General features: G+C 45.6%; 1 protein-coding gene across 2 annotated transcripts in view; it reads right to left on the bottom strand.

Annotated features, from left to right (window-relative positions):
- The window catches only part of LOC126291785 (insulin receptor-related protein-like), a 357,856-nt gene that overhangs the window by 106,102 nt on the left and 226,907 nt on the right, over nt 1–24,847 (bottom strand). For both annotated transcript variants that reach the window (XM_049985479.1, XM_049985480.1), the window contains exons 6-8: nt 16,741–16,917; nt 12,444–12,710; nt 244–477 (exon numbers count right to left, since the gene is read on the bottom strand). In XM_049985479.1, the coding sequence (XP_049841436.1) occupies nt 244–477; nt 12,444–12,710; nt 16,741–16,917 (678 nt within the window). The remainder of the gene's footprint in view (nt 1–243; nt 478–12,443; nt 12,711–16,740; nt 16,918–24,847) is intronic.

Here is a 24,847-nt window from a genome sequence, read left to right as displayed (position 1 = left end):
CAACACACCTATACCAAGCTTTATCGGATATTCACTGTAGTATCCATTTCGCAACCGATCCGACCTTACATTCGGAATACACCTTGTATGATCGAGCTTGCATCTTTCGAGGTGTTTCAATATTTTTATCGAACCCCTGTACATAAGGTGGTGGTGTCATGCACATGGTGTGGTTACAAGGTGCTGGCTGGTGCCCACGGTGGGAAGCACTTAATGAATCGGTGTGGTGCTGCCATTACCCACCTTCCAGCCGTCTGTGTGGCACTCGTCGGTGTTCTGCTGCACCGCAGAGCCGGCGCCCCCGGCGTCGCTGGCCACGCTGTAGTGCAGCACGTAGCCGATGACGCCCGGCAGGCGCTCCGTGACGCCGCCCCTGTCCCAGCGCACCTCAGCCGCCGTCTCGTTGAGTGGGCGGGCTTCTGCGTCGAACGAGACCCGGCCGCAGGACGCCAGGTAGCCGTTTGACACGGGGGACACCTGCACCACACAGTCATCCGTCCACCTGTACACCTGCTACTGCTGCCACCTGGACCGCTTTGCAATAGTCGAACATGGGCGAAAATCCGTACAGTACCTGTCTGGCAGAAACACAGCAAAGTGGAGCATCTCTACACACTAGGTTGGTCAGACACTGCCCCACAGAACAATGATGCTCTTTCCCACTCCTCATTGCTCTTGTGGGGTGGTACGTGTAGTGTAAAGTTAAGTGCATGTTGTGAAGCATATAGCCCATGTGAAGTGACATGACATTACGGTGCAACAAGCACATTTCGCACGTGCCGTGCAGGTCCTGTGCATACTGAGATATACAGACAGTCATCCCCTGCCACAATTACTCACACACTGCACTGATAGGATCGAAGCATACACTCTGCGGTCTTTCTTAAACGATATTACAGAAATTATTCAGAAAACAACTGATTTTTACGTTACTTGTAACTTTATATGCCAGCTTCACAGTGAAGTGCCCATCATCTTCCTAATGCTGCGTTATTCGCATATATGAAAGATATTGTGACTGGTTTAAATTACACCATATGCTGATGCATATGAAATTTAGCTTACACGTTGAATTTTTCTTTAGACTTGATAGGAGAGGGTGTATACACGGACAAGGAAAAAAATTCCCGAATTTTTCCCAGCTAAAAGATACACTTTTTCCCAGGTGAAAATACACTTTTCCGGGTTACGAGGCAGTATACTTTCCCATGGAACTACAGAACTTATTAATCCTGTGAAAGGTTATACACTGGCATAAAACTTGCCGGCACTTTAAAAAACCACGCTCAGCAAAAAATGTCTTGGAAAAACCTTTAAGTACGGCAACATCTACTCTGCATATTTTCGTAATTAAGAAAGTATAAATTAGAATTCCACCAAACTCAGTACGTCACTTTCCAACATATTGAAAATGAGATTGCGATGCGATTTTGTAAGCCAATCATAGCTCGTGTTACCTGATCTCAGCCATGCAGTCAGCCAGTAATAACATCACTCTTAAGTAGCGCGAACACACAAATGGGAAAGGTTAGTGGTTTAAATTAAAATACATAGTTACAAGAAAAGCTAAGCTTTCACACGTAAAACTCATTTGTAAGATTAATGAAAATTCGGCTTGAAGTGCACATATGTATGTCTAGATTTACAAAGAAGTAGGCCTCAACCTGATATTAAATTTTTCAGTGTGGTTTTCTTGGAGTATCAGTACTGTACTATCTCATGTTTCGTTCTTTATTATGGCATAATGCCGTACGTGCTGGAAGATGAAAACGTGCACCTGAAATTCAACGAACAATTGGAACTAGCGTCTATAGGGGAATGAAATGTTTAATTTCAAATAAGTTGACTGTCTCAGTGGAAAAATTAATAAAAGCCAATTTTCTCTAGCCAGCCGAGAAAAAATAACTTCATTGTTCTGAAAGGCGATGATTGGTTGGCTGCCAAAAACGTGGAACAAAAATTAAATCACAAAATTGAAACTATTAATTAATTTAGCGTTCCATGATTATGTGAATGTATTTCAATTCATTTGATAGCTCCTGGCCACAGAAATCCGTTTTGTTTCCATTTGACATAGGAGCTATAAACGAAGAGGAGACAATAAAAATCACTAAACACGGGTCACATAGCGACAACCCCCTCTCCACTATAACTCAGACTGCTCTGCACAAGCCCTGATCTGGAAGCTTGGACGCGCCAGAAGAATTTCTCCGGTCAGAATCTGGTTTCAACTACCCAGAATCCGGAGGAGGTACTGCTCATATGCCACTGAACTGCGCATGCTCTTGAGCCCTCTGGAAACTGCTCACACGAAACTAATGTAAACACCTGTGATGTGATGTTCACCAGAAGCAGTTTGTTGTTATGAAGTATTGCTTAGTCTTCGTCCTAATCCTTCGACACATTTTGCTGTTGGCAGACGCTTGTGTGTGCACGGTGTTTTGTTGTCGTAAATGGTACATTTCCTTAGCGATTTAGATCTTATTTTTTCTCTCTCGTTTATGTGTTGTTGCTGCAGTATTATTCTGCAGATTGTCAGTTCTTACCAGTCAAAATTAGAATAATTTAACTGAAAAATACAATAATGAAAAATTCCCGGGTTTTCTCGGTTGTCCCGGGCCGTATACTCCTCGTAGACTGTCTCTAGTCTAGAGTAAATAGATTTAATGCACCATATTCACTTTCGATCGCAGGCAAACAAGAATGAAATATTCATAACATCCTTCATACCTCCTAAACTGGTAGAGATATCGAAACGAAGCTTTGGAAATGGTAGCATGCATTTTGCCAGATGGATAACACGTCTACTTTGATAGAAGTGAAGCTATAGTTTTTCTTTTCAATCGAGTAGTGTAATTTCTAACAGTCGTCGACAACTTGTGGAAACAGAAATTCCTAGTATGAAAACAAACACGGCATTTCTTATCTTGTGTTACTACAAACCGATACAGTGAGGTTTTCCAGAAGATATTTGGCGTGTTTCCGGGGTCTCCTACAACGGCACCAACCCGCAACGCAGCAGCGCTTTGCGGGTCGTCACTCCGGTTCCGCAGGCGCACCGGCCCAAGCCGGCCGAACTACGCCCGAGCTGCCGGCAGCAGGCTAGATCAGAGGTCGCGCAACAGCAGTGGGGCCCGCCACATCTACGGACCTTTTGCTGCATCCGCCACGCCACTTTCCGCAGCCAATCCGAGCTCACATTTCTAGACCAATACGTAATCTGGTAGTCGTCGTCCTCGCCCGACGAGCAGCAGTTCCGTCTCCGCCAGCAGAATTAGAAATCGCCAGCACCACGAAACCAACTAGACTTGATGTCTCTCTTTCCACCTGGGACCACGTGTGGATTCTGGTGCTGGAACTCCTTGTGTGGCTCGTGAGATGGGACTTTAATTTCCTCCTACTTTTGAAGTCTAAGAATAAGGCCTTTTCTGAAAGTAGTCTCACGCAGAGATTTACTAATGTTGTTTTCCAAGAACTTCAGGTTGTCAAATAAGTCATTGTTTTATTTTCAAGAAGGGTTCTCTCAGTTTGATTTTAACTGCTAACAGAGCAGGGAACTTACGTTTGTGAACATAAACCTATTGTGTCAATAAACTGATCTGTGAGTCTAATCACTGACTTACTGTAAAAATGCCGCAAGCTGGGATACTTCCCTACTAACCTGTGTGCTTGATTAATGACACACTCTTATCACGAGTCTGTCGGAATAGCTACTGCAAGGTGACTTTGTGCAAATTATACTGTGTTTTGGCGAAAGGAAAATTAAACCTGCCAATAACAGAAATGTAACCGTTATGCATAAAAGAGGAAAGGTTATCAATTGACATAAAAATAAACTGCCAGTTGTCTTGCAATTATGGCAGAATCCTGTAATCAGTAGTATTTTAATAGTGAACAACTGGAATGAAAGCTAATCAAAGGATCTTCTTCCTGTCCATCATCTGATAAATATAAAATTAATTACGAGCGTGCTTATCAACACGGAGTGACGCGTATATGTCAGATGCGGGTTACTCACCATGACTTGCCAAACAATGTGTGGTTCGCAAATAACGGAGTTGTTACTGAGAAAAGTAAACTATTGATCTACTACATAACACGATGCTGTCAGCAGTTTCTGAGAATAGTACACATGATAGGAATGTGAAAGGTAGCCAGGTGTGCCTTGTGAGGAGAAGAGTTCACATCATTTGAAAAGCATTATCACGGATGTAGCAGCAATACATTTCAGTAAATTAAAGATATCAGACACCAGATTATGATGGACACTGATAGTTTCGAACAATGTCGATGACATTCTTCATTTGTGCAAACTAAAACCACTGAAATGCTTTTACTCATCGCTATGCATCAAATAAAACATTGTCGTTCGTCGGGATTTCTTTCATCCTTCTAGTTTACAATGAAGATGCAATGTCCGCTAGCATAAAGTGCAACGTCTGTTATTACATCCGTATCCAAACATTCACAGTGAAACTTATTCACTTCATACAGGGTGTTTCAAAAATGACCGGTATATTTGAAACGGCAATAAAAACTAAACGAGCAGCGATAGAAATACACCGTTTGTTGCAATATGCTTGGGACAACAGTACCTTTTCAGGCGGACAAGCTTTCGAAATTACAGTAGTTACAATTTCAAACAACAGATGGCGCTGCAAGTGATGTGAAAGATATAGAAGACAACGCAGTCTGTGGGTGCGCCATTCTGTACGTCGTCTTTCTGCTGTAAGCGTGTGCTGTTCACAACGTGCAAGTGTGCTGTGGACAACATGGTTTATTCCTTAGAACAGAGGATTTTTCTGGTGTTGGAATTCCACCGCCTAGAACACAGTGTTGTTGCAACAAGACGAAGTTTTCAACGGAGGTTTAATGTAACCAAAGGACCTAAAAGCGATACAATAAAGGATCTGTTTGAAAAATTTCAACGGACTGGGAACGTGACGGATGAACGTGCTGGAAAGGTAGGGCGACAGCGTACGGCAACCACAAAGGGCAACGCGCAGCTAGCACAGCAGGTGATCCAACAGCGGCCTCGGGTTTCCGTTCGCCGTGTTGCAGCTGCGGTCCAAATGACGCCAACGTCCACGTATCGTCTCATGCGCCAGAGTTTACACCTCTATCCATACAAAATTCAAACGCGGCAACCCCTCGGCGCCGCTACCATTGCTGCACAAGAGCCATTCGTTAACGATATAGTGCACAGGATTGATGACGGCGATATGCATGTGGGCAGCATTTGGTTTACTGACGAAGCTTATTTTTACCTGGACGGCTTCGTCAATAAACAGAACTGGCGCATTTGGGGAACCGAAAAGCCCCATGTTGCAGTCCCATCGTCCCTGCATCCTCAAAAAGTACTAGTCTGGGCCGCCATTTCTTCCAAAGGAATCATTGGCCCATTTTTCAGATCCGAAACGATTACTGCATCACGCTATCTGGACATTCTTCGCGATTTTGTGGCGGTACAAACTGCCTTAGACGACACTGCGAACACCTCGTGGTTTATGCAAAATGGTGCCCGGCCACATCGCACGGCCGACGTGTAAATGAATATTTCGATGATCGGGTGATGCTTTGGGCTATCTGAAACACACAGGAGGCGACGTCGATTGGCCTCCCTATTCGCCAGACATGAACCCCTGTGACTTCTTTCTGAGGGGACACTTGAAAGACCAGGTGTACCGCCAGAATCCAGAAACAATTGAACAGCTGAAGCACTACATCTCATCTGCATGTGAAGCCATTCCGCCAGACACGTTGTCAAAGGTTTCGGGTAATTTCATTCAACACCAGAAAAATCCTCTGTTCTAAGGAATAAACCATGTTGTCCACAGCACACTTGCACATTGTGAACAGCACACGGTTACAGTAGAAAGACAACGTACAGAATGGCGCACCCACAGACTGCGTTGTCTTCTATATCTTTCACATCACTTGCAGCGCCATCTGTTGTTGACAATTGTAACTACTGTAATTTCGAAAGTTTGTCTGCCTGAAAATGTACTGTTGTCCCAAGCATATTGCAACAAACGGTGTATTTCTATCGCTGCTCGTTTAGTTTTTATTGCCATTTCAAATATACCGGTCATTTTTGAAACACCCTGTATCTTGGATGCTTTTTAACAGGTGTACATTAGGATACACCTGTGGAAATTTTTGTACATCGCGCAGATACGCCTGCATAATAGTCAGCACACAGACAACCACGTTTCACTGTAATATTTCAAGTTTCTTGCCTTGCTTCACAGTCACATAGTTTTATAATATAACTTCACAGCTCTCACAATGAATCGCCTGTCCGTTCTTGCGATCTGAAGACATAAACCCACTGGCCAATAACTCAGCAGCCATTGAACTGTGCATTGTTCTTCACAAAAGAAAACAATAAAGAAACAAGACATCAACACTATATAGATATACACCGAAGCACCAAAGAAACTGGTACAGGCATGCCTATTCCAATAAAGAGATATGGAAACAGGCAGAATACGTCACTGTGGTCGGCAACATTGTGATATATAGTAAATCGTTTGAAGAGCATTTGAGTCATTTATATAAAGTATTTAATGAGCTTCAGCAGGCTGGTTTAACCGTTAAGCTCTCTAAGGTTACACTTGCGAGGCCACAGATTTCCTTTCTAGGCCATATTGTTTCAGGCGATGAGGTTCGGATCGATCAAGAGCGCACTAAGGCCTTGCGCTCACTCCCACCTCCTACTGATAAGCGAGGATTCGCTAAGTTTATTGGTATGGCAAATTATTTCAGGAGGTTCATTCCGAATTTTGCGGCCTTAGTTGCCCCTTTGAATCAGCTTCGTAAAAAAAGGAGTTAAATTTACTTGGGGTCCCACCCAGCAGGTGTCCGTAGAACAGACCAAAACCGCCATCGCCAGTCCACCGGTGCTTGGGGTGCCTGATTTCGATAAGCCTTTTATAGTTCGGACGGACGCGTCGAGTGCGGGAGTGTCAGGTGTCTTATTACAAGGATGGCAAGGTCAGCGGCAACCTTTGGCCTATGTCTGGCGCCGTTTGAATGATGCTGAGGCAAAATAGTTTACGAATGGGAGGCCTTGGCGGTCCCATTTGCATTAGAAAAATTCAGTTTTTACCTTCAGCACAAACCTTTTTTGCTGGAAACGGATAACCAAGCCTTAAGTCGGGTTTTGGCTAGGCCACGCAAGACCGGTCGAATTGCCCGTTGGGCCGTGAGAACCTCAGCCTTAAATTTGGGGTTAAGCATACAAGAGGTTTCGAGAATGTGGTGGCTGATGCTCTAAGCCGTATGTTTGACCCACTATCTGATGTTTCGGAGGAGCAGCATCAGGGTCCACTTCAGGGTCAGCTTTGGATTTTGAGGGAGGTACCTCAGTTGTTTAGTAATCTTTAAGAAAACCGGGAACAGGATGAGGAATTGGGTCCCATCAGGCAGCGCATTAGGTCAGGTGAGGTTATTGGAAATTACATGTTGAGGAAAGGTATCCTATGTAAAGCAGTGGGCCGAGAGCGCCACCCTCGAATTTGCCTGCCACGAACATTAATCCAGCCAACAGTTCAGTATTTTCATTACTCTTCGGTGGGACGTCACTTAGGGACATGTAAAACGATTCACAAAATTAAGCAGTATGTGACTTGTCCTCATCTGGAGCGCGAGATTAAGAAGTTAGTAGCCCGTTGTCATCTGTGTAGGGCCGCGAAACCTAGTAATGCCCTGCAGCAAGGTCTGTTGTCTTCGGAACGTGAAAATTATCCAATGGATCGTCTTTATATCTCTTATGTGGGTCCGTTGCCACGTTCCAGTAGAGGAAATATGTATATTTTGGTGGTTATTGATGCCTTTTCTCCCTTTACTTGGTTTATTCCTGAACCGTGGCGGCTCATATCGATAGTGCTACTGTGGTGGTTTTTCTTTCCTGCCACGGTCAGGGCGGTAAGCAACGCCCTCTGGGGCCTACGCGAGGAGTAACGAGGCGAGGTCGTGTGGTGTGTGCTCCGGAACGTCATGGAAGACGGTAGTCGGGTTGACGCAGCGAGTGTGGGACCGGACCTATCGCATGGAGATATACAAGTTGGCTCTGAACGGGAGGCGCCGTAGCAAGCAGCGGGAACCAGGCGTCCTGTAATTTGTGTGAAGGAGTAACGATTTTTGCATTGGATGTACAAGTGGTTCCCGAGAGTTGCGGTGGCTGCTTTCGGAGAAGAGAATTGGTAAGAGCTGGTGTCTACGCTCTTTTCCGTACGATGTTGCTGCCTGCCGTTATAAACGGGTCAAAATCAGGTGCTTGTATTGACTATACGGGAACTGATGTAAAATTACATTTGTGATTGAGTCTCACTTGTACTGTGACAATTTAGAGGCGAAAACTGTGGTGGTGTCATTAGGTCTGGTTCTTTGCTGTGCAACTAAGGGAGTCAGTTATTTGGGGAGCACCATTATGTTGGTCTAAGTGATACGTTCTCCACGTTTTGTCTATGGCTTTGCGAATCGAAGTCGTGGGGGAGTACAAGTGTGAGTAATTTGCTATTGTATTGGTGGTTATGTTGCAAAATCTGTTCTCTGGTGTGTTAAATCACGCGCTGATTTGTAGCCAATCTAAGCAGAAGTTACCATTGCTACTTGCTTATGTGCTACTCTCCTTATGATTGGCGTTGTTTGTCTTTTGATTGTGGGTTGCTCACGTTAAAAAAAGTACAGTTACTATTCATAAGGGTTGTCTAGTAAGGAAATTGCTTAAGCTTTTATCATATGCTGGTATGTTTGCCTATCACATTGGTTTTCTATGCAGTAACTGAAGGAATGTGTATGGTGGTTCAAGATTGTAGGCGTTGAGGTTAAGGGCGAGATCAGCATCCGCAAACCCGCACGCTGCGCGTGGTTAAATGTTCCGCTATTGGGGAGCCGGCTCTCTGTTCTTGGATTGTGTAAGGATACGTGATGAGTGCATCGCTTTAGTCTTTCGCGTACTCAATTGTGGGGTGTCGGTGCCGCCCTAGGGCTAGACTTGTGATGTATGTTATGTTGAAAGGGAATTAACTGTACCAAACTTAATAGAGCTTTTAGTTTGTTTTAGATCTGTACATGGAATGATGTTGATATTTTGTCGATTGTGGCAGTAACGTCCTGTGTGGGGAGATCCTCTGAGGGACTTGTATTGTACTGTTGCAGTGCAGTCCATCTGAAACGTGCTGCTTAAAACTTGGGACTGCAGCTCTCTCATGTTATATATTACTGTTGAATTTTAAATGTCTTGGATGTAATATGGTTGTTGAGGTTTATGTAATTTGATCGCTGGTTCCTTAAAGGAAGTATTTCGTTTTAAAATATGTGTTCGGTCAGAGCCTATTTAAATATGATTTTAACTCATTATTCAAATTTTCTAGTCTGGCTTTCTTAAAAGGCTTTCAGTTAAATGATTGCTATTTGCCTGTTTAAATGTTTGAGTGACTTAAAGGAAAAGAATATTATTTTGTAATTTGTACTGATTGTTCCTTTTGGGTAATACCTGACTTATGTGTTCAATAAATGAATGTCTAGTCAATGGTGATGCACTGTTCTATTGCTATCCTACCCCTTCCACTCCACAGCCTATTGAGCTGCTTTGTGTCGAAATTGAGTTCTGAACACCCCTCTGACGACACCTCAATTCCCAGTAGAAGTATACTACCAATGTAACTGTTTCTCACCTTACTAACATCTTTTCGATTTTTGGGCCTCCTAAGAGCTTGGTTAGTGATAATGCCCCTGCTTTTGTGTCAGGTAAGTTTAAGGCCTTTTGTTTCGGGAATGGCATCAAGCAGATAAACACAAAACCGTATTACCCTCAGGGGTCCTTTGCTGAACGTGTGAATCGCAATCTAAAATCAGCTTTAATAATTTACCATCAAGTTAAACCGAGTAAGTGGGAGGGATACTAACTTGCTCTAGCTTAATTTTGCATTTAACATTGCGGTTCATGAGGCATTGAAGACTACTCCGCTCTATCTCTGATTGGCCTATCCTATCAATTCGCCTTTGTGTAACTTACGGCGCATCCAAGACTTACTTCCTGAGCGGGTATCCCCGGGGCTAATTAGAAGGAACTGGAATCGGGCTCGTCGCAATACAGCGGCTGCCCATGGTCGTCAAGCCGTGCGGTACAACCGCAGTAGGCGTCATTATGAGGGAAGATCGGGGGGATCAAGACTATATTAAGAATGTTCAGGTTCGGGGAAGGATGGGCGGCCGAGCAGGGAAGTTCACACCCCGCTTTATAGGTCCATGCACGGTGCTCCGTGTGTTGTGGCCGGTAAACCTGTTAATCAGACATGATCAGACCGGTTGGGAATATCGAGTCCATTTGAGCCAGGTGAAGTCTCTGAGTTCGGGTGCCTGTTCTAGTTTGAGGGGACGAGGTTGAGACGTGTTAAAATTGCTGTTTTGAAGAGCACGCCGCAGCGCGTTGTGTGAAGCAGTCGCCCTCCGTTTGTGGCGGTGGCGCCGCTGTGGCAATCGCAGTTTTCGTGTCTCCCTCTGGCGGGAAAGGGGGAAAGGTTGCTGTTCACGTGCATTTAAGGGGCGGTATGAGCTCGCCAGTCGGTCAATCTGGGTCAGTCTCTCGTCCCTAGCTTTGTTAGTCAGTTAGTGTCTGCCTGTCGTTCGAAGAGCTAGTATGTCTGTCGTTCGGATCAACCTTTAAAGCCGGTAAAATGAGAGTCTTTCCACTCCGCCAGCGAGTCGTCGCCCGGTCGGGGCTGAGTTCCTGCATCTGAGTCTGCGCGTTAGGCCGCCAGTCTGCTCGAGTTTGCTCAGGCAATGGTCACTGGCGGTTGGATCGATCGGTTGTTCGGTCGTGCACTGAGACACAAGATGACTTGTCCGTCTTGAGCGTCGGCGCATGTGAGGTCGCCACGTGAGTCCAGTGGGCCGCGGTGTATAGCGAGGTTTAGTGACTTCGCGGTCGACACGAGAGCAACAGGAGTCAACCCACGACGCCGGTCTGGCCGGCGCGAGCTGCGACGCCGTGAGGCAGGAGATCGGCGCGCCTTCCTGCGTCCGTTGAAGCGGCTGGCAGCAGCGGACGGTTCGGGAGAGCGATATGGGGGTGCTGCGCCAGGTCTTCTCGAGAAATCGCAGTTTATTAGAAGTTGAGTGATTGGTAATATCTTGCTTGATTTACTTTTGTTAAATTCTGCTTGTTTTCTTGGTGAGGTCACCAGCCGTTTTGCTTTGGGGTCGTCCCACCATTCTTCTCCGTTTGCCCACCCACAGCAAGGTGGTGGTTTATAATTTGAGTGGTCCGTTTTTCCCTTGTGGAGTAGGGGCGGGTTAGGGCAACCTGCGGTTCGGGTTGTTCGGTAATCTCCCTATTAGTAGCTGCCTCTGTTATGTTTTTCGGATTTCTTGTGTTAACGAATGTATTGCTTGGAGTGTAACGGCCTGATACCTGAAATACGTTTTGATCTTTCGAAACTTTGATATTATTAGCTATGATGTTGAGAGGCGGTATCTGAGTACTGTAGAGCATTTTAACTATTGTTTGGCCAACCTTGTAGAATTTTATATAATATTGCATATCATGAGCTTTTATTTAAATGATCATTTTAGTATATCATGTTGCCACCCTTTCACCGTAAAACTTTTGTTAGAAGTTCAAATATATTTTAACTGTTAGTGTTTTGTATCATTTCCATCCCTCCTATGAGGAGTGCATAGTTTTTGAGCTTGTGTAAATTGTTAAAACTCTTAGTTTAAAATCATCTGGTGTGTTGCAGATTTGGACCAGTGTAGTCTTTCAGAGAGTGTTGTGAGCGGTCGTAACTACGGCCGTGTCAAAAGGGAGTGGCAAGGTTCTCTGTTGAAAAGCTCATACAGTCAAAAGATGTTCATATGTGTGTGAAATCTTACGGGACTTAACTGCTAAGGTCATCAGTCCCTAAGCTTACACACTACTTAACCTAAATTATCCTAAGGAGAACCACACACATACCCATGCTCGAGGGAGGACACGAACCTCCGCTGCGACCAGCCGCACAGTCCATGACTGCAGCGCCGCAGGCCGCTCGGCTAATCACGCGCGGCTACAGTCAAAACTTGTTTCTTTCTGCCTCTGAATAAATTGTAACTTTGATATTTAGAGGGTGCTTTCTGACTATAGTATTAAATCTGTCTCTTTAGGCACTATCGAAGTGAATAAAATTCCCATTTGTTAAAAGGAATTTGGTTATGATTTCATCAGTTACTCCCTGGCAACTACTTCCATGCTTACATAGTGTGATTAAATGTGTTAATGTTCTTGATGAACTGCTAGTAAAAGAACAAATTCTTAAGAATATTCTTTGGAAATAAATAACGGTTCAGTTATGTAAATGCATTTTCTCTTAATGGTAGTAAGCTTTTTGTCGTTCACATGCTGTGGTGCAGTGCGTGTGAGTGGGCGGCGCGGCGCACTGCGGGCGGACACTCACGTCGTGGACGGTGAAGTCGTCCATCTGGGCGACGTCCCGCAGCCGCTCTATCTCGGCGAGGCAGAGCCGTGGGTTGTCGTGGAAGAGCAGGCCGCCGCGCCGGATGCTGAACTCGGGGTCGGGCCCCCGGCGGCCCCAGTCCCACAGCGCCTGCAGGTTGTCGTTGCTCATCACCACCAGCGCCGGCTTGTCCGCCGAGTCGCCGCCGTGGATCACCCGCAGGTTGCGCAGGAAGTCCAGCGAGCGCAGCCCGAACGAGCGCGTCACCTGCGCCCAGCCACACACCGGTCCCACACTGCCTGCAGGTCCACACGTACCACCACAACACAGCGTCCAACTCAAGAACTTTCCGCAGTACTGACCCTCTACTTCTGAGTAATGGAATAATTTTTTGTGTAATATACAGGATGTCTCAAAAACGGGTTCACACGAATCCCCGTAAGCGAAATTCTCTGATATTTCCCTAATTTACAGACAAGTTTTAGCATTTTTCTCTGACAAATTTTGAGATCTCAGGGGTAAGTAATCACATACACCATGTGATCAAAATTATCCGGACACTCTCAAAAACATTAGTTTTCCATATTAGCTTCATTGTGCTGCCACCTACTGCCAGGTACTCCATAGCAGCGACCTCAGTAGTCATTAGACATCGTAAGAGAGCAGAATGGGGCGCTCCGCGAAACTCACGGACTTCGAACGTGGTCAGATGATTGGGTGTCACTTACGTCATACTCCTGTACGCCAGATTTCCACACTCCTAAGCGTCAAATGGTTCAAATCGCTCTGAGCTCTATGGGACTTAACGTCTAAGATCGTCAGTCCCCTAGAACTTAGAACTACTTAAACCTAACTAACCTAAGGACATCACACACATCCATGCCCGAAGCAGGACTCGAACCTGCGACCGTAGTGGTCTGTCGGTGACAGTCTGAAGCGCCTAGACCCGCTCGACCACAACTACCAGCTTCCTAAACATCCCTAGGTCCACTATTTCCGATGTGATAGTGAAGTGGAAACGTGAAGGGACACGTACAGCACAAAAGCGTACATGCCGACCTCGTCTGTTGACTGACAGAGACCGCAGACAGTTGAAGAAGGTTGTAATGAGTAATAGGCGCACACCTATCCAATCACACAGGAATTCCAAACTGCATCAGGATCCACTGCAAGTACTATGACAGTTAGGCGGAATATGAGAAAACTTGCATTTCGTGGTCGAGCGGCTGCTCATAAGCCACACATCACGCCGGTAAATGCTGAACGACGCCTCGCTTGCTGTAAGGAGCGTAGACACTGGATGACTGAACAGTGGAAAAACGTTGTGTGGAGTGACCAATCGCGGTACACAATGTGGCGATCCGATGGCAGGGTGTGGGTATGGAGAATGCCCGGTCAACGTCATCTGACAGCGTGTGTAGTGCCAAGAGTACCTTCGGAGGCGATGGTGTTATGGTGTGGTCGTGTTTTTTATGGAGTGGCCTTGCACCCCTTGTTGTTTTGCGTGGCACTATCACAGCACAGGCCTAAACTGATGTGCTAAGCACCTTTTTGCTACCCACTGTTGATGAGCAATTCGGGTATGGCGATTGAATCTTTCAATACGATCGAGCACCTGTTCATAATTCACGGCTTGTGGCGGCGTGGTTACACGACAATAACATCCTGGCCTGCACACAGTGCTCACCTGAATCCTTTGGGATGTTTTGGAACGCCGACTTCGTGCCAGGCCTCACTGACCGACCTCTCCTCAGTGCGGCATTCCATGAAGAAAGGGCTGCCTTTCCCCAACAAACCTTCCAGCACGAGTGAACGCATGCCTGCGAGCGAGACTTGAAGCTGTCATCAAAGCTAAGGGTGCGCCAACACCATATTGAATTCCAGCATTACCGATGGAGGGCGCCACCAACTCGGAAGTCATTTTCAGCCAGATGTCCCGATACTTTTGATCACATCTTCTCTGGTCTTTAGCTTCCCCTGTCGTTCCACTCATTATTTCAATTAACCATCCACTAAACCCCTGCTAGAAGAATTCGGTGCCAGCCACGGACGGGTGAGCGGCCGAAAGGCTTTCAAGGAGCGGAGAATTTATCCGCTCCAGTAATCACCTCAATCAAAGCGCATTGGTTATCATGCCACCGGCTCTGGCAGACCACTGACGGCTACAAGTTCAAGACGTGGAATATCTCCTACAGTGTCCCTGATGGAAAAGAACATACGGCAATGTGGGCCGGGAGTTCCCCATTCGGGGAAGTTCGGCCGCCAAGGGCAAGTACTTGTGGCATTCGACGCCACACTGGGCGACTTCCGAGGGGCCTAACGCACGGCTTTCCGGGCGGGAAGGAGCCTGGTCTCTGGCACGAATCCGCCCGGCGAATTTGTGTCGAGGTCCGGTGAGCTGGCCAGTCTGGGGATGGTTTTTAGGCGGTTTTCTATCTGCCTCGGCGAATGCGGGCTGGTTCCCCTTATTCCGCCTCAGTTATTCTATATCGGCGATTGCTGCGCAAACAAGTTCTCCACGTACGCGAACACCACTATTACTCTACCGCGCAAACATAGAGGTTACACTCGTCTGGTGTGAGACGTTCCCTGGGGGGTCCACCGGGGGCCCGAACCCACAATAACCCTGGATCCAGTGAGCTGGCCATTCTGGGTATGGTTTTTAGGCGGTTCTCTATCTGCCTCGGCGAATGCGGGCTGGTTCCCCTTATTCCGCCTCAGTTATTCTATATCGGCGATTGCTGCGCAAACAAGTTCTCCACGTACGCGAACACCACTATTACTCTACCGCGCAAACATAGAGGTTACACTCGTCTGGTGTGAGACGTTCTCTGGGGGGTCCACCGGGGGCCCGAACCCACAATAACCCTGGATCCAGTGAGCTGGCCATTCTGGATATGGTTTTTAGGCGGTTCTCTATCTGCCTCGGCGAATGCGGGCTGGTTCCCCTTATTCCGCCTCAGTTATTCTATATCGGCGATTGCTGCACAAACAAGTTCTCCACGTACGCGAACACCACTATTACTCTACCGCGCAAACATAGAGGTTACACTCGTCTGGTGTGAGACGTTCCCTGGGGGGTCCACGGGGGGCCCAAACCGACAATCACCCTGGATCCAGTGAGCTGGCCAGTCTGGGTATGGTTTTTAGGCGGTTCTCTATCTGCCTCGGCGAATGCGGGCTGGTTCCCCTTATTCCGCCTCAGTTATTCTATATCGGCGATTGCTGCGCAAACAAGTTCTCCACGTACGCGAACACCACTATTACTCTACCGCGCAAACATAGAGGTTACACTCGTCTGGTGTGAGACGTTCTCTGGGGGGTCCACCGGGGGCCCGAACCCACAATAACCCTGGGTCCGGTGAGCTGGCCATTCTGGGTATGGTTTTTAGGTGGTTCTCTATCTGCCTCGGCGAATGCGGGCTGGTTCCCCTTATTCCGCCTCAGTTATTCTATATCGGCGATTGCTGCGCAAACAAGTTCTCCACGTACGCGAACACCACTATTACTCTACCGCGCAAACATATAGGTTACACTCGTCTGGTGTGAGACGTTCCCTGGGGGGTCCACGGGGGGCCCAAACCCACAATCACCCTGGATCCAGTGAGCTGGCCAGTCTGGGTATGGTTTTTAGGTGGTTCTCTATCTGCCTCGGCGAATGCGGGCTGGTTCCCCTTATTCCGCCTCAGTTATTCTATATCGGCGATTGCTGCGCAAACAAGTTCTCCACGTACGCGAACACCACTATTACTCTACTGCGCAAACATAGAGGTTACACTCGTCTGGTGTGAGACGTTCTCTGGGGGGTCCACCGGGGGCCCGAACCCACAATAACCCTGGGTCCGGTGAGCTGGCCATTCTGGGTATGGTTTTTAGGTGGTTCTCTATCTGCCTCGGCGAATGCGGGCTGGTTCCCCTTATTCCGCCTCAGTTATTCTATATCGGCGATTGCTGCGCAAACAAGTTCTCCACATACGCGAACACCACTATTACTCTACCGCGCAAACATAGAGGTTACACTCGTCTGGTGTGAGACGTTCCCTGGGGGGTCCACCGGGGGCCCAAACCCACAATAACCCTGGGTTCGGTGTGGGACGGTGGAGGGGTGAAGTGGACTGCGGTAGTCGTCTTGGGGTTGTGGACCACTGCGGCTGTGGCGGGGACAGAGCCTCTCCGTCGTTTCTAGGTCCCTGGTTAACATACATACATACAAGATTGGGATATCACCTTGAGACCACTGTCGATCTCTTGGATGATTCTAGACGGAAGCTGGGATGCGGGTGGCGCCGGCCGTTACCTTGAGGTGTCCGTTGATCTCCTGGATGAGCCCGAAGCGGCTGGGCAGCTCCTCGGACAGGTCGTGTTCGTCGTCGGACAGGATGAAGGTGAGCGAGCCGTCGACGTGCGTGCACTGCCGGAACTTGTCCATGTCGGCCAGCGTGCGCACCACGCTCTCACGGCCGTCCCCACACACCTGCCGAGCACACAGCGCGGGTCACAAGGCGCACTTGGGCTGTTTGACCTTCAGGCTCAAAGTTATAGGGATAGTAGAGGATCCTAATCTGAAGGAAGGAAGGGGGAAAGACTGGGGTCTAACGTGCCATCGACACTGAGGTCATTAGAGACCTGCACGAGCTGGTTGGTTGGTTGGGGGAAGAGACCAAACAGCGAGGTCATCGGTCACACCGGTTTAGGGAAGGACGGTAAAGGAAGTCGGCAGTGCCTTTTCAAAGGAACCATCCCTACCTTTGCCTGGAGCGATTTAGGGAAATCATGGAAAACCTAAATCAGGATGGCCTGACGCGGGATTGAACCGTCGTCCTCCCGAATGCGAGTCCAGTGTGCTAACCACTGCGCCACCTCGTTCGGTATGCACGAGCTGGAATTGTGTCAAGCATCAGGAAGGACATCGGTGGTTCCTTTTCCTTTAAAGGAGCCCGTAACACCGAAAATGCAGGATGCATAGAACCTGCTACCGATATATAACTTTTTTTGGATTGCATGTAAATATTTGTAATTTAAATGCTTTCTTTTAATAAGTAAGGACATTGCTTCACTGTGTGTGTACATTTCGATAGAAGTCTATTGACGTTTCATTGTATTTATCTGTGTTTTACTGTGAAACTTATAAGCTCTGGGAAAAAGCTAAAGGAATTGTTATTCGCATCGACTAGCAACGATGATAGCAGTGCTTGTGCGTTGTAAAATCTTTGGGTAGTGGTTTGTTGCGCAGAGCGCGCGGAGAGAGCGGGAGACGGGTTCCCGCGCTTGTAGTGTGCCGAAGTGTGGTGATAACGCTCTCGCAGTAGAGGGGACCATTTCGGCGGCATCATGTACAAGCCGTCCAGATGTCTAGCAGCAGGAGGAAGGACAGTGGAAGGGCAGAAGAGGCTGTACTAATTGCGATTGCCCGTTCCTGTAATTAGCCGTGGCTCCACAAGATGCTGCCGTCTTCAACAACAGCAGCAGTTCCAGCAACACAGATTCGTCGTTGGCTCCGAGTTTCGTCGTACGCACAGCACTGAAGTAAGACTGTTCATTGGTAAAAAGTATAACGGCTAACCCAGCAGCACAACTGAATGTGATTTGATTGATAAGATTTATGTATATAATAATTAGTTAAACTCAGGGCGATTGTGTCCTCATTGCCTCCAGACACAGTTGCCAAGCAGGATCCTTGTTCCTTTTTCCCCCTATTATGCTGAGTTTCATAAGAAACAAATTTAATAGTTACAGCCAGTTTATTAATGAATAATTTCTCTTTTAAGAATTTTATCCTCAACCTACTTTCAATTAACTTATGACTAAAGTAAAGCAATTTCATTTTTCAAGTTTGAGAATCAATCACTGGCAAAAATCCAACTATAAAGAAATGCACAAATTAAGGTGGAAGTTTTATTTATTTTACATATAGCTTGGAGCACAGGTCTGTTTGGTTTGGTATGTGTACTAGTGTTCAAATCTGTTCAAGTCAGTAAAAATGGCTCATTTGTTCGGTCAATAATATGAAATCCAATTTGCAAAATAAGTATCAGCAAAGGAAAAAGTGCTTGCTTTTTTCTAAATTTCTTTGATGACGTTATGTTGAGTTCACTGAAAGTCATTGTTCATGTAACGAAGTTCAATAGTAACATACAGTTTAATTATATTTTTTTCAAATCATTACTCGATTGCCTTTTTCAAAATTTAATGCCAAATATAACGTAAGAGTGACTTCTCAGTTTTCTTTATCATTACATGCTCATTTGATATTGGTGTCAAAAAACGTGAGAACTATCAATTGCCACTTCAGTGTTTACTAATACAGGTTTTTTCCCATAATCTTGTACAGGATTTTGGATGTAAATTGCCCTAGTGGGCTGGAGACCGTTAATTATTTCCTTTTCGTTCATTAGCGTAACTTTTGAATTCATAATCAGTGCTATCCCTTTTCTGTCCACTGTTGTTCGTGAGTGAATGCACAAAATAACTGTCACTTTCCAAATTATACACCTGTTCGGTTTAATTACTTTTATTTTTAGACTTTCCATCAGAAGGGTCGGTCGTATACTTTTCTCCTGCTTATCGGTATCACTTCTTCGGGAAAGATAGCTCTATACAATCGGAAAAAATCAATTAGACATATACGCGATCCACGATCATATTTTATATCGCAAGCAGGATAGGCCGATTAGTAAGAGGGAGCTTGCAAGCCATCCACCATTTGCCCGAGTTGATTTTGGGAAATCAAGGAAAACCTATACCTGGATGGCGGGACGCGGATTTGAACCGTCGGCCTCCCGAATGTAGGTTCAGCGTGCTCACCATTGCGCCACCTCGCTCGGTGATCCTAAATTGACTACTCCGACAAAAAAAAAGTAATGACCGGTTTGGTGGAATGCAAACGCAAGATTCGTTATAATTGTACCATGGATTTTTGTCCGAATTTTCATAGCCAACGAACAGTGGGAAATGGACAAATGGGGCATCAAACTAACGAGCGTGAAGTCTAATTGCTTAAAACTAATCAAGGTAACTAACAGAAAATTAATTACTGATTTAAGGGAAATTTTTCTCCAAATTTTTATAGCCAAACGAAGAGTGGGAAGCGGACAAATATGATATCAAGCTGATGCACCTCAAGTCTAATTAAAAAAAAAAAAATATTTCATTGCTTGAAATTAAACATGAGAAGTGAAAAAAAACTAAGTTAGTTGAGGAAAAATTAGACAATGGATTTTTGCACGACTTTCTTAGCCAAATGAACAGTGGGAAATGAGAAAATGCGTATCTAACTGACCACCGTGGGTCATATCTGCAAAAAAAAGAAAAAAAAATTATATATATATATATATTGTCCCAATGAATAATGGCAAATGGACAAAGGTGGTATCAACTTTACCAGTGTGGAGTCTAGTTTTCGCAAAAACATGTTTAATTCGTTCAAAGTAATGAGGATAATTAGGAAAACCTTAATTAGTGATTTTAGGGAAAACTGAATTAATTCGCGAGCAGATACTGCTAGCTATGTAAATGAAGTGTCAAAATGATTATCTCTTCAACGCGTAGCAATTTTGCCCACACAGTGATACATTCCATCGATATTTACCTCTCAAAATGGTTTCATTCCAATAAAGTACTGTGGTTAGGGCATTCTGAAGCCAGGATGTTTCGAGAACAAAACGCAAATGAGAAGTCAATCAATTCATCTTATTAAGATCTAGCTGTTTCAGGCACGAAAAGTTTCATTGGTGAGACATTTAACTGTCAATCGACAACTAAATTCAGGACATTTCGAGAACAGAAGTCTCTAGCTATGCAAGTGACGTATCAAAAAGATCATGCTTTGTGAGAAAAACTTGAGAATAAAAAAAGAATTTTGAAGAAAATTGTAAAGCTTTTTGTGAACTGATTTGTCTACAAGAGAGAACTAAAATAAATTTCAAAAACGTTTGACACTCACTTGGATAATGGTCAAAATCCTGCACAACAAATGAGGCGCCGACTGAGAATTTTAAGTTTAATGTTTAACTTAGAATCTTGGAACCTTAGACAGTTCTAGACGATGATTGCTTTATGTGCTATGTAGGGCGTGCAGTCCGCTGTAGTGTGGCCTTGACATTTCTATCTTCTGTACCAGAAAATGTAAAAAATTTCAAACAATTTTTCAGTCTAAAACTTTTTTCAATAGAGAATCCTTCAAATATGAGGCGAGAGAATGCGTGTTCCTAGCCTCCACGTCAACTGCTGTGGATGATCTCGAGCATCATTCAAAGGAGCCTCAATCGGGTTTATTTCTTAATCGGACACCAATGATTTCACAAAACATTTGACCACAGTTTTTGAAAAAAAATTTTCAATTTAGCGCCGCGAACAAATTACACTTTATTATTAACCAAGACAAAAGAGAAGACCTCACATGCAAAACCAGATCAAGTAAAAAAGGAAAAGTTGCAAGATGATAGGAGCATATACAGCGTTTATATAAGGGAGATGAATTTGAAGGCAATGTTATAGAAATGGAAGAAGATGTAAATGGAGAGGAGATAGGAGATAGGATACTGCGAGAAGAATTTGACAGAGCACTGAAAACGTCAGTCCAAACAAGGACCTGGGAGTAGAAGACATTTCGTCAGAATTACTGTTAGCCCAGGGAGAGCCAGCCATAACGGAACTCTTTAATTTGGTGTGCAAGATGTACGAAACAGGGAAACACCCCCAAACTTCAAGAAGAATCTAATAACTGCAATTCCAAAGAAAGCAGGTACTGGCAAGTGTGAGAGTTACAAACTATGAGTTTCATAAGTTAAGGTTGCCAAATACTAACACGAATTGTTTACAGGAGAATGGAAAAGCTGGTAGAAGCCGACCTCGGGGAAGATAAAACTGGGTTCACGAGAAATGTGGGATCACGCGAGGAAATGCTGATCCTACGACTTATGCTAGAAGATAGGTTAAGGAAAGGCAAAACTATTCGTAGGATTTTTAGAATTAGAGAAAGCTTTTAAGAATGTTGACTGCAATATGCCCTTTGAAATTCTGAAGTTGCCTCGGGCATGGATGTGTGTGATGTCCTTAGGTTAGTTAGGTTTGAGTAGTTCTACGTCTAGGGGACTGATGACCTCAGATGTTAAGTCCCATAGTGCTTAGAGCCATTTCAACTATTTTGAAATTTTCGACAAGGAATTGAAGTCCAGGTAGAAGCAATAAGCACTTTGGGATTTGCCGATATTGTAATTCTGCCAGAGACAGCAGACGGCTTGGAACAGTAGTTGAATGAAATGGACAGTGTCTTGAAAGGTGGACATTTGATGAACACTAACAAAAGCAAAACAAGGACAATGGAATGTTGTCGAATTAAATCATGTGATGCTGAGGGAATTAGATTAAAAAAAACGAGATAGATGAATTTTGCTATTTTGACAGAAAAATAACTGATGGTGCCGAAATAGAGAGGATATAAAATGTAGACTGACAATGGCAAGAAAAGCTTTTCTGAAGAAGAGAAATTTGTTGACATTGAATATAGATTTAAGCATTAGAAATTATTTTTCTGAATGTATTTGTCTGGAATGTAGCCATGCATAGAAGCGAATTGTAGACAGTAAACAGTTAAGAAGAGAATAGAAGCTTTTGAACATTTGTTCTACAGAAGAGTGCTGAAGATTGGATGGGTAGAAGTGGAGGTACAGAATAGAAGTGGGGAGGAAAGAAATTTGTGGTATAACTTGACTAAAAGAAGCGATCGCTTGATAGGACACATTCAGAGACATCAAGGGATCACCAATGTACACTCGTGCTCATAAATTAAGGATAATTGCAGAATGTGGTGCCACACAACGTGGCACTATACAAAACAGGTCCTAATAGCATCTGCACATTGGGAACATACACGACAAGGATCTGTAAGTCCACGGTATTGGTGATAATTTGAGAAAACCGTCCTGAAACACATGTGCTACAAAACGCCACTGTTTCCTTTGAATTTACCCAGACATCAATATGGGATATGATCACCATGCACACGTACACAGGCTGCACAGCGGGATGACATACTCTGGGTCAGGTGGTCGAGCAGCTGCTGGGGCATAGTCTCCCATTCTTGCACCAGTGCCTGTCAGAGCTCCTGAAGTGTACTCCCCCATGATGGCAGCTCGGTGCGGCCGTGCGTCATCATCCATCAGGAGGGAGGTTGGACCCACTGCACCTCTTGAAAGGTGGACATACTGGTGCAAAATTACGCCCCGATACACTTGACCTGTTACAGTTCCTCTGTCAAAGATATGCATTGGTGTACGAGCACCAATCATAATCCCACACCACACCATCAAACTGCGACCTCCATACATTAAGAGGTTGGTATTTGGTTCCTGGTTCACGCCAGATGAAAACTCGTCGAGAACCACTGTTCAGACTATACGTGGACTCGTCCGTGAATCAAACCTGGGACCTCTGTTCCAATGACGATGTACTGTGTTCTTGACACCAGGCTTTACGGGCTCTCCTGTGACCAGGGGTCAGTGGAATACACCTTGCAGGTCTCCGGGGGAATAAACCACGTCTGTTCAGTCACCTGTAGACTGTGTGTCAACTGTTCCAGTGGCTACGGTAAGGTCCCGAGCAAGGCTACCTGCAGTACTCCGTGGCCGTCTGCGGGCACTGATGGTGAGACATCGGTCTTCTTGTGGTGTTGTACACTGTGGACGTCCCGTACTGTAGAGCCGGGACACGTTTCCTGTCTGCTGAAATCGTTGCCAGAATCTTGAGATCACACTTTGTGACACATGGAGGCCTGTGCTACGGCCTGCTGTATTTGACCAGCCTGCAGTTGCCCTGGTATTCAACCCACCATAAAGTCATCAATATGTGTTCTTTGAGCCATTTTCAACACACAGTCACCATTAGGACATCTGAAAACGTCTGCATACTTACTCGCTGCACCGTACTCTGACACGCACCAACATACCTCTGCATATGTGGACTGCTGCCAGCACCGCTGTGCGACGACCGTAAGTCAAATGCACCGCATGGTCATACCCCGAGGTGACAAACTCGGCAACGGCCCACCAGAGCGTTGTTTCATCATGTATCAGCGTTATACTCAATTTATGAGCATTAGTATAGCTTATGTTGGTGACGTGTCCTTTAACACTAGCAGACTGTTCAAAAGACATTAAATGAAACGTGTCTTCCACCCTCTAACGCGAGTGCAAACTATGCTGGGTTCTTTTACCGAAAACCTAGATCTAAGGAGACCAGATATATATAAAATCCTGTGCCAATGTGGGAATTCATATATTGACCAGACACGGCACACTGTTAAGAGTAGATGCGCTGAACATAGACGTCATACTGGCTGGCGAGGCCAGAAATGTCTGCTGTGACTGAACACTGGCTTGACATGGGATACAGCATGAACTACGGAGAAAAATAGATCCTTTCGTCTGCGTCCACATACTGGAAATCCTTGATTAAAGAAGGAGTCGAAATACGTATAAGTAACGACATCATCAACAGAGACACGAGCTTTCAACTCAGCAGAGCATGGTAACCAGCATTGGCGGATTGGCGGTGCTAAGGCATCGTCGGCCGCAGACGACCGGATCCGAGCCAACACAGGCGGAGAATGGGAGTCGGCGCACTGAATCTGGGCGCCAACACTCTGCTCGCGTGAGCGCTGGGCTACTACTTGGGGCCGCGCTTTCCCCCTGTCGTGAGACGAAGACCGTGGCCCGTTTCACCGGCAGTGGAGACTGGATGTCACCGTGGTCTGCGACTCGTCTGTGATACGTTATAATCCCACCCCTTGGCACCTGCGCGCCTCTAGCGTGTCAGCATATATATATATATTTGACCAGCCTCCAGTCGCCCTAATCATTTACCCCTCATAACGTCATCAATATGTGTTCTTTTTAACACACAGTCACCGTTAGCACGTCTGAAAACGTCTGCATACTTGCTCGCTTCACCGTACTCTATTATGCACCAACACACCTCTGCGTATGTGGACTGCTGCCAGCGCCACCGTGAGACGACCGCAGGCCAAATGCACCACATGGTCATACCCCAAGGTGATTTTGACCCCCAATCCGCGCACCAGAGCGTTGTTTCACCATGTATCAGCATTGTTCTTAATTTATGGGCATGAATGTAGTACTGTAGAAAAGCACAGGGGGAAGGGGGGTTAATATAGTAGAGGGAAACCAAGAGTTGAATACAGTAAGCAGGTTGAGAAGGATGTGAATTGCAGTAATTATTCGGAGATGAAGATGCTTGCACAGGATAGAGTAGCGTGGAGAGCAACATCAAACCAGTCTTCGGACTGAAGACCACAACAACAATAACTTAAGCTCACAGCATTAGTTCAAAGCCCACAGCCTCAAAAAAGCTTTTCAGAACGAAAAGAGGAAAAGTAGGGAGAAGAG

Source organism: Schistocerca gregaria, chromosome 9 (genome assembly GCF_023897955.1).
Source record: "Schistocerca gregaria isolate iqSchGreg1 chromosome 9, iqSchGreg1.2, whole genome shotgun sequence".
NCBI classification, from domain to species: domain Eukaryota; kingdom Metazoa; phylum Arthropoda; class Insecta; order Orthoptera; family Acrididae; genus Schistocerca; species Schistocerca gregaria.
The sequence above is the reverse complement of the archived record's forward strand: the minus strand, read 5'-3'. Positions and strand labels throughout refer to the sequence as shown.